Raw genomic sequence first — 15,143 nt, 5'->3', positions numbered from 1 at the left:
TTCCACTCTTGTATCTCCCAGTTTAGCTCTTCCTCAACTCATCTTCAAGGTCTGACCTGTACTGGCACAGCAATCATCAGCCTTTGGAGGCCCTTCCAAAGTCTGGCCCTGGCATAACCAGGTTCGATAAACACATAAGATAAGCAATCCCTTATTTAACCAGAACCTGAATTAATCACATTCCATTATCACACCTAGGACATACAAGCAGCCTCTCAGCATCATTTCTGTCAGATTAGCCAGACCAAATTTGTGCTGCCATTCAGAGACATAGAAAGCAAACATTCCTTCTCTGCTTCAACCAAGCCCTGTTCTGTTTTGTCAAGACCTCCTCCATAGCAATGCCTTGCTGGTTTGCAGATTTTCAGGCGTGCTTATTCAGTTCTTGTCCCTTGCTATGTGTGCTTCATTGCAGCATATCTAGTCTTGATCTGAAGCAGAGGCAGTCAGGGCATGACTTCCTTGGTGGTTCATTCCAACAGGTAATCACCTTTAAAATTACTATTAAGCCTACTCCTACTCTGACTACATTTACCCTTAACTATTAATGTGTTGCACAGAGAAGTTGTGAATTCCCCATCCCTGGAAGGGGTCAAGGCCAGGTTGGATGGGGCTTGGAGTAACCTGGTCTAGTGGAAGGTGTCCCTGTCCATGGCAGGGATTAGAAACAGACAGTCTGTAAGTCCATTCCAACTCAAACCATTATGTGATTCTCTGTCTTATTATACCTCTTACCACTGTACTAAACAGACCCCGCAGATACATTTAATATTGCAGTCAAGTGATGTTTGCTCTTTTAATTAAAGGACAAAGGCTGCCTTCAGGATGGCAATCTTAAGCAATTTTTAAGCCTTAAAATTATTCTTCTCTACTTCTTTTCCAATGTCCTAACACACATAAGCTCTGTGTGGTGTTTAAAATAGACAGCCAAAAGATAACCTAAACCTTGACCCCTCACTACCAACAGCAGTGGCAAAAAGAGAAAGTAAAAATGCATAGCTGTGATTAGCATGATTTGTGTGTTTGTTATTGGGCTGTTTACTGTGAATTACTGAGCCTGAGTGGCACAGGAACATTGAATCAGTCATGCTAAGTGCTGTACAAAACCCAAAGACACAAGAGCTGTTGACTAAAGGACAGAGGGACCAAGGTGAAGTTCTTTCTGGCCCTCTTTGCACAAGGTGATGGCTTCTCACCTTCTGCACCTGTAAAGTACTGACCAGGACCGTACAATGCTTTGGAAATGCTATAAAAAGGCATCTGTATTTATTTTTTACCTCAGGGAATGGGTTTTGCAAAGAGAGTCATGTTCAGAGATGGCTGCCAAAGCACAGAGCAGCCTGCACAGCCTCCTTTGCAGAACTGGGATCTAAGGATACTACATTGCTATCAGCACCTAGGAAGTGTGGAGAATTTCTAGATCACCCTGTGTCTTACTACCAAGAATTAAAGAAAACCCAACACTCACAAAAAAGATCCATCTTCTGAACTTTAAAACTGAGCCTTTAAAACTGAGCCCAAACAGTCTTTTCTGAATACAGACAGTTGTTGAACTCAGCTGTCAAATTTCTGAGGTGGACCACACAAGGATTAGCTCCTCATACTTTGAAATCACTGTGAGCCTGAAGCAGCACAATCTCTTTGGAGGTGATGAGCCCTTCTCCAGGAAGTAGAGCATCACACTTATGGCTTTACCAGCAGCAGAAGTTATAAAAAATATTATGTCTCCTTTGGCATCTTCTTGGTTAAGAGAAACAGAAAATGAAGCCACACCTAAATCAAGCAAATTTCCTCTGTGCATAAACCCCATTCCAAGAATCATGAACAGGTTTTAACACCTGAGATATTGGTGAACCGTGACCTGAGTCAGATGTTTTTCTTAGACCAGAAGAAAAAAAAACATTGGCCAGAGAAGTTGTGGATGCTTCATTTCTGAAAGTATTAAAGGTTAGACTGGATGACACTCTGAGCAACCTGGTATTGTAGAAGCTGTACTTGCCCATGTCAGGGGAGTGGGAATTACATGATCTTTAAGGTCCCTTCCAACTCAAACCATTCTATGATTCTATGAAATGCAAGAGAAGAAACAGAAATAGTTAAAAAACGGCTTATTTACAGCAAGATTTACATAACAAAGGGGGGGGGGGTTACTACTCCCATATAATATCCTTTCAAGTTTTATAGAATTTAAAGTAAATGAAAATCAGTTTCAGCCTTGAATATTAGGCCTTGAGCATTTTAATTAGCTTTTGCAGCAAGCACATACAGGTGAATGCCATGGGCTTCTGTCATCTGCATTGCACACAAAAATAGCATCTATCAAGATGAGGAAATTGTCCTCATCTTGATAGATGCTTAGAAGAGATTTAGAAGAGAAAATTGTCACTATCTGAGCACTTTTATCCTCCTTAATAGAATGTCCTTTACACCAGAGGAGCTATAGCAGGGGCAGTTTCAACTCCTACTGTCCTATCGATGCATTAATACAACACAGCCCTCCTGAAATGCATTTCAATTAGTCCTTTATTTCAGTTTTATGAAGGGTTGCCAGAAATACATAAAAAGGAGTTATTTTATTGTCTTTTGGAAATCAGGTGCACAGGGGAAAAATTGGAGAAGCCCTTGAGCTCCAGATACACAACACCTCTTAAGAAGTAACCAGGATGCTTTGGGGACCAACACAGAATTCATGGGGATTACAAGACTGGTATAAATTTATGAGTCTGTTTGTGTGTGAGAACAAGCAGGAAAAGCAGAGAAGATGCAACACAAGTGCACAAACTTGGCACCAGAGAAGGACTGACAGCATTTTATCAAGGTGAGGAGAGCCTAAAAAACATGCTTTGGGTCACTGAAGGAAGCTGAAAAGCACGAAAGTATAGAAATCCTGAGAAGAATTTGGGTCAAAACCTGGAAATATTACTGAGCTTAACATGTAAAATTCACATTGCAGGACCTTTTCACAGTTTGATTAGAAAAAATAATAAAAATCAGAGGGTTTGAATTATTTGGGCTGTGCTGTGGCTTTCTACTAAGATAAAATGCTGAAGTGCTCATTTGTTCATAGACTGGAAAGTTAAAACAAAAAGTTGATTTGGATTTTCACAACACTGGGGCCATCTTAAGATGGCAAAGCTTTGCTATGGTGTGTTAGAGAACGGCATCTCAGGGGCTTTGTGTTTGAATCTCTTTTCTGAGCACACCCCCTCTTATGACACTGTACCCATGACATTTCTGTGGTGCATCAGAGTCACTGAATCAAAGAAGAACAGGTGTTAAATCATGGAAGATGACTTCAGTCAGTGAACACCACCATTAATAAAATATAGATGCATACAGAAGAGTAAAATCATAAACACTTCAAAAAATAAGTCATGAAATTATTCTTGAGAGGGACTCTCAATAATACCAATCTAAAAAGAATCTTTAAATTTAAGAGAGTCAGAGAAAAGAATCCTATCAACTCATCATTCTACATTTATGTGTGTAGTGGCAATCAAGTTATGTAACAAACAGCAATGACATGTTGTAAATGCAATCAGTTAGATTAAGTTCTACCCTTAGGTATTATTAGATAAAATTGCTGGCTTTGGAACTGCAAAACACAGCTGGATACACTTTGAATTATTTCTGTTCCAGTGTAATAATTTCCAGTCTTAAGTTTAATATAAAAATCACGCCAGGAATACATGATGCTGATTAAATTCCTCAGATACACAAAAACCATATTTTTTTAACTCATAGCTCCAGATGTACATATATATCCCTGCTACCCCGCCTAGATGAGTTTTACTGCATGTCAGCAACACAGATGAGCAAAAGAATGGGGAGAACAAGAGACAAGGAAGGAAGGGGAATAAAGAAATTACCACATGAAATTTTACTGTGCCAAACAAATCACTTCAAGCTATTTATGAAGTACCTACTACAGCACTTCAGGTACTGGCTCTCATTTCCTACATCATGTAAGATTTATAGACTGAATCCAGCACAAAACCAAACCCCTCCTTATCCCAACTGATTCTCCCTGACTTTGAGTCAACCTTAGCTAAAAAAAAGTTTATCACTGAAACCTTCTATTATTATTGTAAAAAACTAACACATTAAGTCACAGCCCTTTAACATCTGCCTAACTCTGTTAAAAAGGAGTCATTTGAAATATCTACCAGAACTCCTAGCTGAACAATGGAAATACTGCTAACAAAATAATATTTCTGTTACCCCTGCAGCACTGCTGGGATTATTTTGCTCATATCTGCCACATTTTGAAGAATTATGTGCCACACAAGAACTACATGATATTGTTGCTGTGATGATCAATGTGCTCTCTCTCCTACACAATTCTTACACAGCTTTCCATTAAACTCTATTTAACAGGAAGGTGGATTTGACACCAACATGAAATCCTGGAGCACAGGCAGACGTACTTCCTGATGCCTCTCCTGGAAAGGGTCCCTGTGTATTTTTGGGATGTTATGTCAAACGATCCCAGTGACATTTGCTGTTCTGGATTAGCCTCAGCAGAGCCATGTATTGCCAATAAAAGTTTCCTGAGGATACTGGAGCTTCACTGTCATTGCTGAACCCCGACACAGCAAGCTGTGAGCCTGACTGGATGGAAGCTGCCAGAGATGGAAAAAGAGCAACCTGCAGCTAAACATAGAGCACCCAGGCACACTGGGGGCTAATTCTAAGTACCAGCAAAAATAATTACAAGTATCACCAGTTCTTAATGGTTAAATTAAAACACAGGATTTACCCAATTTGACTGTGTGACTCAGAAGAGCCAGAAAAAAGGAAGAAGGTAGCAAGTAGAGTTTAAACAAGATCTCAAATACATCTAGGCAGGCCTAATTCTGCTGCCACTGAACTCAGCAGTACAAAACTGACTTGCTTTTGTGGCCATGACACAAGCTGAATGTTTCTGAATTCTTATTTATTCAAGTGGATCCCATTTATAGAAAGTATGCCTATTCAACAAAGCATGGAAATATGTTTCATTTTAATCAGATGTTTTGATCACAATTAACATGTATATCAATACCATCAAGTTTAATAAAAAGCAAGTAGTCACAGCTGTTTATAGACAAAAACCCCCAAACCATGGCAGATGAGGGTATCATTCACCTTTAACCACAAACTAAGGATGAGATCATGAACTTAGGCAGGAGACACAGCTGGAAATCCCTTCTTAACTTGAGAACCAGTTTCCCAGGCAATCCTAACAACATTCCAGACTCGGTTCAAGGTGGCTAGGATAGTGAAAATATCCCTGCCAAGTCACTTTATAAACTTGGCCTGCTTAAACAATTTACTGCCTGTCTCTAATATTCCCACCAACCAGGCCCTTGTCTTGACGCAAAACAAAACCTCCAAAAGCTCAGAGACAAAACAGACACACAGACACTGGGCTGTGTAACTCAGGAGAAAGCTTCTTTAAAGTATTGTTTTTCTTCATCACAAGGAAAAACAAGCAACTTGTAATTTTAAAACATTTGCTTGGTGGCTAAATGGCAATCTATTGAATTATTTTTTAAATATGTAATTTTAAAGCAAAGATAATTCTTGCCAAGATGGATGTTTTTCCTCTGACTGTTTTTAAATTATTTTACTGAAAATGCTTAATTAAAAAAAAAAAAATCAGAGAAGCAAAAATCAGAGCAGTCCAGATAGCATTTCCCTGATTTATGAAGGTCAGAAGTGGAGTTCTTACTGATTTGTCACTCTGGTCACTTCTGATTTGACAAGATCTCAGCAGAACCACTACACTGAAACACTCGAGTTCCCCTGCATGGAACTTTCAAAACTCATTTACAGATGTTTAAACAAGCCTAGTAAAATTATTTTCCTCCCTGGCATCCAGACTACTGGTAGACCTTGTAAATTTTGTAACCTTAATACCAAAGCATAAGGCCAGGATATTGGAGGAGGAGACTCAGGCTGCTGATGGTGCACTGCCTCACCAAAAGCAGTTTGAAGAGACATAAACCATGGTGCCCATCACCTGCTTGGCAGCTCCAAAAGGTAAAAATTCAGGATACACAGTAAACCCTGTGCTCCCACCACTTCCAGGGTGACAGCTGAAAAGTGTCATAGACTACACACAGTGTACACATATGCTTTGTTGGGTGGCTGTGGCTCTTTCAAAATGTGAAAGGATTGGCAACAAAAAAACGTTATGGTCAGTCTTGGAGCACCAGACAGGTCCGACCAGATGTTTCAGTGTAATTATTCTTCCTTGTGCTTTTTTTATCTTTGTTATTTCCTTTTTATCTAGAAAGTTTAGCTAAACATAGGAATGATTTTGTATGAAAGCCAAGCTGAGTTCATAATACCAAGGAAATACCCACACTTCTCAAGAAACAGAAATGAACTTAGAGCCCTCCAGATCTGATTCTGATTTCTAATCATGAGCAAAAACAACTTTTTGAGGGTAGTCTATGAATCAAATGCATTGCAGAGCCTGTCTTGTTAAAAAGGGTTAAAAGGCTCCTACCAAGTTATCTTTCCCTGTTTGAAAAGCTAGTACTGGTTGTGATAACCCTGAAATTCTGAAACTAAAATCAGTTTTCTTATCAGAGTGATTCTCTCATATTAAAACCACGAAAGCTGTAATAGTGGGGAATGAATGCTTGTAACAGATGTAACACTTTTATTAATAGCTTCCTTTAAGGCTATGTGACAACACTTCACCAAAATACAAAGGTTTGTTTGAAATCACCTTTCAAGCAAAAATAACTTAAAAAACCCAGAAAATGCACCCCAAAAAAGCCAGAAAAAAAAAAAAAAAAAAAAAGCAAAACCAAAACAAAACCCCACCCAATCTGGTCCTCCTTGAGATATTTTCTGGGATAACAGCATTCACAAGAAGGGCAGCAACACCTTCCTGAGAGCAGCAGCTCCTGGGGCTTTGATGGAGCACACTGCTGTTGATGACTGCTCTGTCCTGGCAGCCAGGCTCTCTGACTGACCCATTCACTCAGAACAGTAAGCTTGGTACAAAATCTTGCCATCACTTTTAGACATAATCCTAATGGGCCCAGTCAGCTGGAAGATGGAGACATGTCAAATGTCTGAAGTAGAGACTGTGAAAGTTCAAGGCCTCTGAGGTCTCTTTTGATTTCTACACTTGCAGCAGCTTCACATTTTCCCTAGAAAGGTTTTCAGTGTGATGGTGGGTGAATACTGAGAAACAAAGCCTTACACATTTTAAGCAAAAGCTCTTACTCACCTAATCTTAAAATGGTTTGGGTTGCAAGAGACCTTAAAGGTCACGTCATTCCAACTCTCCTGCCAAGGGCAGGGACACCTTCTACAATACCAGGCTGCTCAGAGCTCCAGCCAGCCTGGTCTTGAACACTGTCAGGGATTCATAACATCGGGCAACCTGTCCCAGGACCTCACCACCCCTAAATAAAGAATTTCTTCCTAACATCTAACATAAACCTATCCTCCTTTAGCTTAAAGCCATCGCCCTTTATTTTATTTCCCCTCTGATCCAATTGGTGCCCTCTTCTGGACTCATTCCTGTGGGTTCACACCTCCTTCTGCTGCGGAGCCCAGAGCTGGATGCAGCAGTGCAGGTGGGGTCTCAAGAGAGTAGAGTAAGAGGGGCAGAATCACCTCCCTCAACCAAGGACCCTCTGATTTGGGTTCAGCCCAGGACACTCATGAACATACCTGTAATATTAATCCATCAGTGCCACAAAATGACTCCTTCTAGAAGGAGCTGCCTGCTAGCTTACCACACATTCTCCTACCACCATGGTATCACCATCTTTTCTCTGTCAGAAATATGGGTTAAGATTTATCTTGTTATAAAGTGTTTCTAAAGCAAGAAGATTTTTAAAATAAAATGTACTTTGGTCCACTTGTGGGTTTTTTGCTTTTTTAGACTGCATCGTGTTTTGTTTTCCATGGGCACAATGCATCTCCCTTCAAATTAACTTTTCACATTAGGTACTACTCTAATCCTGAAAAGCAAGGAATGTACATTCAAACACCTGTTTCCATTTCAGACAGAAAGAAGCCACAAAGTCCTGTGGTCCTCCCTTATGGGTTACTTCACGTAATAGGAGCACTACTTCAATTTTGTCATTATGTTCATGCATACAGGTGCAAGATTGCCGGGAAAAGCTAAATATATCTTCCAGCAGGGTGTCATTGTCATTTATACAGAAGCACTTTGCTTCTCCAGCACACAGAGGATTGAAATCAGCCTGAGCTACAACAAGCTGGGTTAAGCACAGAGCAGCACTACCTCCCTACGTTCCCTTCCCCACGCTGCTGCCGCCAGCCTTTCACGGCACCACGCATCAAACCTTTCTCTGTGGCAGCCTCCTCCAATTCCCTGTCAAACAAGTTTAGAGAGGGAATTGCTGCTGGAGAGTTTCAGTGTTCAGCAAAGGCCTGCTCACACAAGCTGCACATCTGATCAAGGCAGCACCACCTCCCTGGCAGACCTCACCACTCCCATCATTCTTGTGCCCTGCCCCAGATTTTGGGGGGGTTTGCTCTCAAACACTTCTTCATAAAAAAATACCTCACAGATCCAGGTTAGGGCACCGTTAGAAACCAAGTGAAATCAATGGGGATGATAACAAATAAGTGTGATAACCACTTAACCTGTCCCTGCCACAGCAGCTCAGCTGTGTCCTGGTGGTGCCCAGCCTGTCTGTGCAGCTCTGGAGCTGCTGAGCCAGCCTGCATTAGGTTACAGAGCAGCTCTTTTGGTTACAACCCTGCTCCCTGCTTGTCTGTCTGAGGCTCCTGCACTCCTGCTTGACAAACAGCAAAGGGAAATAGAACAATTGTGTAACACCTTTCTTTTTTTAACCTGAGACTGAAAATGCTTTTATTGGGGACACTGTGGCTGGTGAAAAACAGCCCTTTCTGGTTTTTTTAGGCTTGTGGAAGATACAGTTTCCAGGAGGCCACATCTACTGCCCTACATTTTCTCACTTGCTGCCTTTTCTGTGTGCTCCTTCAGGGATCCAGGACAGAACTCTTTTCCTTAGGTGTTGTATCACCTCTATAAAACTCAAATGAGGAACTTCTCATTGATCTAAACATCCTCTGCTGTTAGAACTTGCATCAAGTGTGGTCCAGTATATTTACATTTGCCACTTGTTCCAGTATCTCATAGTTCTCCAGAAGTTACCACTTTTCTGTTCTTTCCTGCCTTAAAACTGGCTCAATAAGCATCTTCTCCTTTGCAGAGTTGTCTCCTGGATCACCCTTCCTGTTTACCTCCCCTTACTAATACTCTAATCTTTGCAGTCACCCTCCAGAAAAGTTTTCACCTGTTCATGATTCTCTTATATTCTCCTATTTTTCAGCTTGTCTCTCCTTTGGATGTTCTCTTTTTATTTTTGAACTTCTGAGGTGTATAATTTAATACTCTGGTCACATGCTTTACTATAGAACTTTTTAAACTTCTAATTAAATTAATGGCACCTTTCCAAAACATCAAGAATTGCAATTTTTCAACCTAAATGGAAAGTCTCCAGGAAGATACCAATTAATTCTTCTGTTCCAGCTCTGAGTTTTATGTGAGTCTCTATGCAATTCTGTAATATGCATTATGCAGGAAGTCACATTACTAAAAATGTTCTTTCTGGAGTTATAAATCTTCAGGTGGTGGCATGGCTTAGTTTAATACAGTGCTCATTTTCTCTAGTATCTTATGGATCCAGAGCTTCACACAATGAATCTGGGCAATGACCTTCACTTTAACAGCTGATGCAGTCAAAGAACCACATATCACAAACATCTGTGTCAGCCTCAGTGAAATAGTGTGAGCGCTAAAACAAATCAGTAGCTACACATTTCCATTCCAGCACACATTTGACTGATGACAGAGTACCAAACAACATCACAAACCTATTTTTTAGCCCATAAACATCTCCATTAAACACAATTTGGTAAAAAACAACTTGTAAGAGGTGAGGTGTCTGGTTGTATGGAGTCATGCTGGTCCATTTTATTACATTAAGCTCTCTGTAAAAAGTATCTAGGGGGTTTTATGAACCTGAAATTCTTGTAAAATCTGTTTGCTACGGACAAAGACCTCACTGCTGTCTCAGTCACAGCACCTGCACCTGAACTGACTGGTTTTGGAAGATGTGTGAAGAGGTTGTGTATACACATCATGGATGTGGCTGACATTTCAACTTACAGCCCAAAATATCCATCAGGGAGTACAAAGCAATTACATACTCTCATCTTGACAGAAGGGAGGGGTTGGAATTTGCTTTCCTAATCATTCAGGGCTCTGTTTGCTAAGGGTCTGAGGTAACTCCCACATATTAATAATAATCCAATGGATTTACAGGAATGGATTAGGCTCAGAGAGACCAAACACCTGCAAGTGTTCCAGGCCAGACTGGACAAGATTTTAAGCAGCCTGGTCTAGTGGAAGATGCCCCTGCCTATGACAGAGGGATTGGAACAGGATGATCTTTGAGGTCCCTTCCAAACAAAGCCATTCCATGATTTTGCACGGGTATAGGGGATCTCAGCCTCAATGTGTGTAGAGGCCTTTAAAACACTCTGAACATCAAAAAATCTGAGCTCTTCACTGAGACAGTTTGCATCAAGTTTGCTATTAATAAAGTTGTATGTCTCATGGGTTTCAACCGTGCCACTGATTTTAATGGTAAGTTTTTCACAGCCCAAGACCAACAGTCATACACAATTTGAAACATTCTGAAACCCTATCACATAAAAGGTGTGGTATTTTTTCTATATCTTCATTAAATTGCTTTCTGTTCTCAGTTACTTTTCTATAAAATCAGAATGAGCTTCAGTCTGAGGAAACCAACAGTAAAAACTGATTAAATTTTATTGGTTTAGGAAAAAAAAAAAGGAAGCATTGCAGTAAATAAACAGAAGACTGACAGCTTATCTCAGTCCTTATTGTTTTATGGTCCATCAGCATTTCAGAACCAACAGCCTCTGCTGAGGTACCAAATCCTGGTGCCCCCCAGCTCTTCCCAAAAATGGAAAAGAAAGTCAGGATTCATAGAGCAAAACCTGAAGCCTACAGCCTCAAGTCTAAAGTTAGGACACAGTGCATTGCAGGCAGCAGGCTAAGAATAACAGAACAAACTCACGAGGAGAGAATTAACAATAAAACACAGGAACTCTGACTCTCCCTCCACAACATTACCTAATTCTAATGTCACGAAGAAGAAAGCAGAGTGAGTGTGTGTGCAGGAGATAACAGTCTGCCACTGCACCGCTTCCGCTCAGCGCCAGAAAATTAAAGTTTGATTATTCAGTAGAAGCTGAGCCGATCTGAGTCACACCAGTGTCCAGTTCACAGCGCAACTTACCTTCACAAAGAGCTCAATTTCAGGGTCCTTTCCTTCCCCATTAGCAGCAACACAGTCTGTCATTTTTCACCCCCAAAGCTGCCAGCTGATCTCTTGATATTAAGTGGCAAAAGGAGGTTTCAACTGCACGGCGTGTGAGTTTCCCTTCTGAACCTCTCCCACAAAGCTGTTAAAACATCACTTGTAATGATAAAGCTCAAAAGCACTGGAGTAAACAAGTTTGCAGGCAATTAAATTAATAATAATTAAGAAAAGGCAGGCAGCAGAGGAGCAGTCCCTGTTACGGTAGTTCTTCAGAGCAACAAGTGCTGCTGTACTCTGGTACAGTATCCTCATCTGTCAGAGCTGCAGCCCTCGCTGCCTGCCCAAAATAGCCCCGAGCATAAAAAAACAGAGGGTGGGGTTAAACTCATAGGGGAGGAGACAAGCTCCTGGTACCTACGGCAGGATCGGTCTCTGAACAAATAATTCTGCTCTTCCCTGTTTTCAGCGTTTCTGTTGTTCCCTCCCTCATTCTACAGAGGGGAGCACCAGGGACAGGGAAGAAGGAAGTCCTACAGCCGGGCTAGTTTCGTTGCTTTAAGCAACAGTGATGTTTTTTTCTGCTTTTCTGAAGGGTGTTTGTCCTGCTTCTAGCTGTTCAAAGTCCTAACATTGTTATTGCTAAGAAAGGTAAAAGAAGAAGAGCCTGTGCACTGGCTGCTGGATCAATCAAGGAACGGGAAGAAAAGCAGAGCTTTGCCTTAGCAGTCCCCGCCATGTGTGGGGTACAAAGAAGGCAAAAAAGAGTACTCTGGTGAGAGAAGCACCTGTGATGTGAGTACTGCTGATGGAGCTCAGGAGCAGAGGAATGGCAATGTTTGGGTCCCATAACTATTTCTCAGCATGTCCTTCGGGGTGCTGGTTGTAGAGGGGGGACAGGAGGGCAATGATTTGCTGGGGGGAGCATGAGAGGACAGTTCCAAGGGCCTCAGCCTGCTGCTGACATGCTGCTGTCATCCCTACTCCCTTTCCGTCGCTCTGCATTCCTGGAGTGACTCAGAGGGCACCACACAGCAGCCCTGAGCATGAGGTGGCACCTATAGAAAGTCCTGACACAGCCAGAAGGCACGAAGGGAGGGAGTGCTGGCACAGGAGGGGACAGCAGGCAGAGGTGAAGGGGTCAATGGCACCTCCTCCTCATTCCCATCCCTGCCTGGAGGGACTTTGTGTCCTCCTGCCCTGGGGAAGTCTCTTCCTACACTTCTGCCCCTGATCCTGTTTTAGGACTGCCAAAGCTCTGGCTCACAGGTTGTTGGCACCTTCAGCTGCCAGACAGGAGCAGTTCTATCTTCCCCTTCTGACACAGAGATGCCTTTTGGTTTTGACATGATCAAACATTCGCCTTCCCTGAACGTGCTCTTAGCTGTGCCTCTGTGATGACCTCCAGTTCTCTCTGTAGGCATTTGACAGAGCTCCAGAGCAGTCACAGCCAACACCTCCATGGCCCTTTGGGTAAGTTCTATGGGAATTGTCCCACAACAGCTGCTTCATATGCACTACATGAAGGACTGAAATGGTTAACAAGTAAATCTCATTATGCTGTTGCAACTGTAATTACAACATAATCATCATTATAATTACTGTAAAAGTATGCTTATGGTTTTTAGATCTAATTAGCACTCATTCAACTAACTGGAAGGTTAACTATAAGAGAATTAAGTGTTATTAGTCCTTTGATTTCAAATTTTTACATGTAATTTTTGGACTAGGCACATTAATTACCAAACATTTAGAGTACAATTATTCTTAAGCGTACCGGCAAGTTTCCAAGGACATGGGCTAAGTGTACTTACATGTGGCAGAAAGAATCATTGCATTGTAATTATGCATTACAGTTATAAAAGTCTGCCAAAAACTTGAGAATAATCACTATATCTCTAAAATGCGTCCCTAAATAATGCATTATTAACTATGCAATTATAAGCTTTTGAGATTTGCAGAAAAATTGTTTTGCTCTAGCACCTTGTGGCAACATAATTTCCCTTTATAAGGGTTCTTGGGAACAATAGGAAATGGATCATCTTGACTGAGGTTACCTGTAGCTCACTGAAAACATTGCTTTTCAGCCTCATTGAAAACATTACTTTCATATAGGCAAGCAGTTAGAACAAGTTATATCCTCGGACCATTGGCTCTGGAAGGGAAGATACTGCCAGTTACAAGCACAGCAATGAGGTAATGCTGCTAATGCTAAACCAAAGGGTAGAAATAAAATCAGCTTTCAAAATTTCAGCACTTACAAGTTGTGATGCATGTGACCTATTTAGATGTCTATTTTAGAATGAAAAAATATGCCCTAGAAGTGTCTAATTTTTTCCAGTGAGCCCAGGGTAATGAGATAAACATGTAATGGTCAGACAAATCCTGCCATAATTTTTAAGTAGAAGAAATCTATGGCTTTAGAGCCTGATTCCTGTGCCTGTGCCATCCCTCACTGCAGAAGTTGTGTGTGCCTTGTGCTTCTGAAAGTCAAACTCTAGATGTAGCAATATCAGTAGAGCCTCCACATGTTAAAAACATTCAAATCCTTCCCTCCCAATTACTGTCTGGGTTTAGTGGTGTGTTATAATTAGTAATTAGTTTGCAGATGAAGATTATTGTGCTGAGGCTCAGCAAAGCAGAAGGGAAACTTTGCAATAGAAAGGAAGCAAAGGTGTCCTGCAGCCATTTCCATCCTAATCCAAATATAAATTGCTGCAGGGACGGTCCAGACCCCACGTGGCTTAGGGTGTTCTGGGCAGAGCTGCCATTGGGAGGTGCCTTCCCCATTTGCTTCCACCTCACCCCCTGCCCCAGGACCCGATATTGGGTGCTCAGAGGCTACAGAAGTTGGGGAGTAAATACTACACATCTGATGTTCCAGCTGTGCTTTTAGGTATCCATGGTAAGAATAAGCTATTCCACCTCAAAAAAAAAAAAAAAAAAAAAAAAAAAAAAAAAAAAAAAAAATCCCCTCTGCTTTACAAAAATACCCCCATGGAATCCCTAGAAAAGAACAAACCTAATAGGCAACATAACTTGTTCATATAATGCTGTTTTTTTTTAAAAAAATTCTGGAAGCTGAATTTAGGATAAACACTGTAGAAGACAGTGAGTAGGAGGAAATATATATAGATGCATATATATATATATATATATATATATATATATATACACATATATATGCGCACTGCTTTAGGAATCTATTCATGCATTTACTGCTTTTCTGTCATATAAAACTGACTTATCACTTACATCTGGGTGGAACCTTTCTGTCTATAATGGTTTTTAGTGTCTACACAGCTCTTTTGTGTATTATGAAATCAGCTCTTTCTTCAGCCAAATTAAGGGTAAGATACTGATAAATAATTAGTACACTCTCATTTTACTGCAAAGAATGAGTCATTTAGTTTGGCCTATCATTTTCTCACAAGTCAGAAGTAGCAGAGGCTTTTGAGTTACACACAAGAACATTAGACACTGAATTATGAACTTCTCATAAGCCAAGTCATTATAGTTTGAGGTTTATGAGATATGGAAATGAATATGAGCACATCATCCCATTAATAAAAGAAGAGGATGGCTTCAGAAAAGGAACAGCCATGTCCCTACGTAAGACTCTATTGTAGGTGAGCTCTGATGCACTATCAGCTTTCACAGGCCTGATCCAAGCTTCACTTCCAGCAAAGATTTGTCCTGAGGGGGTGAAGCAGAGGCCAAGCATCCAGAATGTAACTCTATCAGTTCTCCAGCACACTGCTATGTTACCAAGAAGGATCAAAGCAC

General features: G+C 41.0%; 1 protein-coding gene across 1 annotated transcript in view; it reads right to left on the bottom strand.

Annotated features, from left to right (window-relative positions):
• CLIC5 (chloride intracellular channel 5) overlaps positions 1-11,716 on the bottom strand; it is a 51,385-nt gene extending 39,669 nt beyond the window's left edge. The window contains exon 1 of the mRNA XM_009095954.4: positions 11,337-11,716. Coding sequence (XP_009094202.1) covers positions 11,337-11,399 — 63 coding nt within the window. The 5' untranslated portion in view covers positions 11,400-11,716. The remainder of the gene's footprint in view (positions 1-11,336) is intronic.
• Positions 11,717-15,143: the final 3,427 nt, after the last annotated feature.

The sequence above is a fragment of the Serinus canaria genome, chromosome 3 (assembly GCF_022539315.1).
Source record: "Serinus canaria isolate serCan28SL12 chromosome 3, serCan2020, whole genome shotgun sequence".
NCBI lineage: Eukaryota > Metazoa > Chordata > Aves > Passeriformes > Fringillidae > Serinus > Serinus canaria.
The sequence above is the reverse complement of the archived record's forward strand: the minus strand, read 5'-3'. Positions and strand labels throughout refer to the sequence as shown.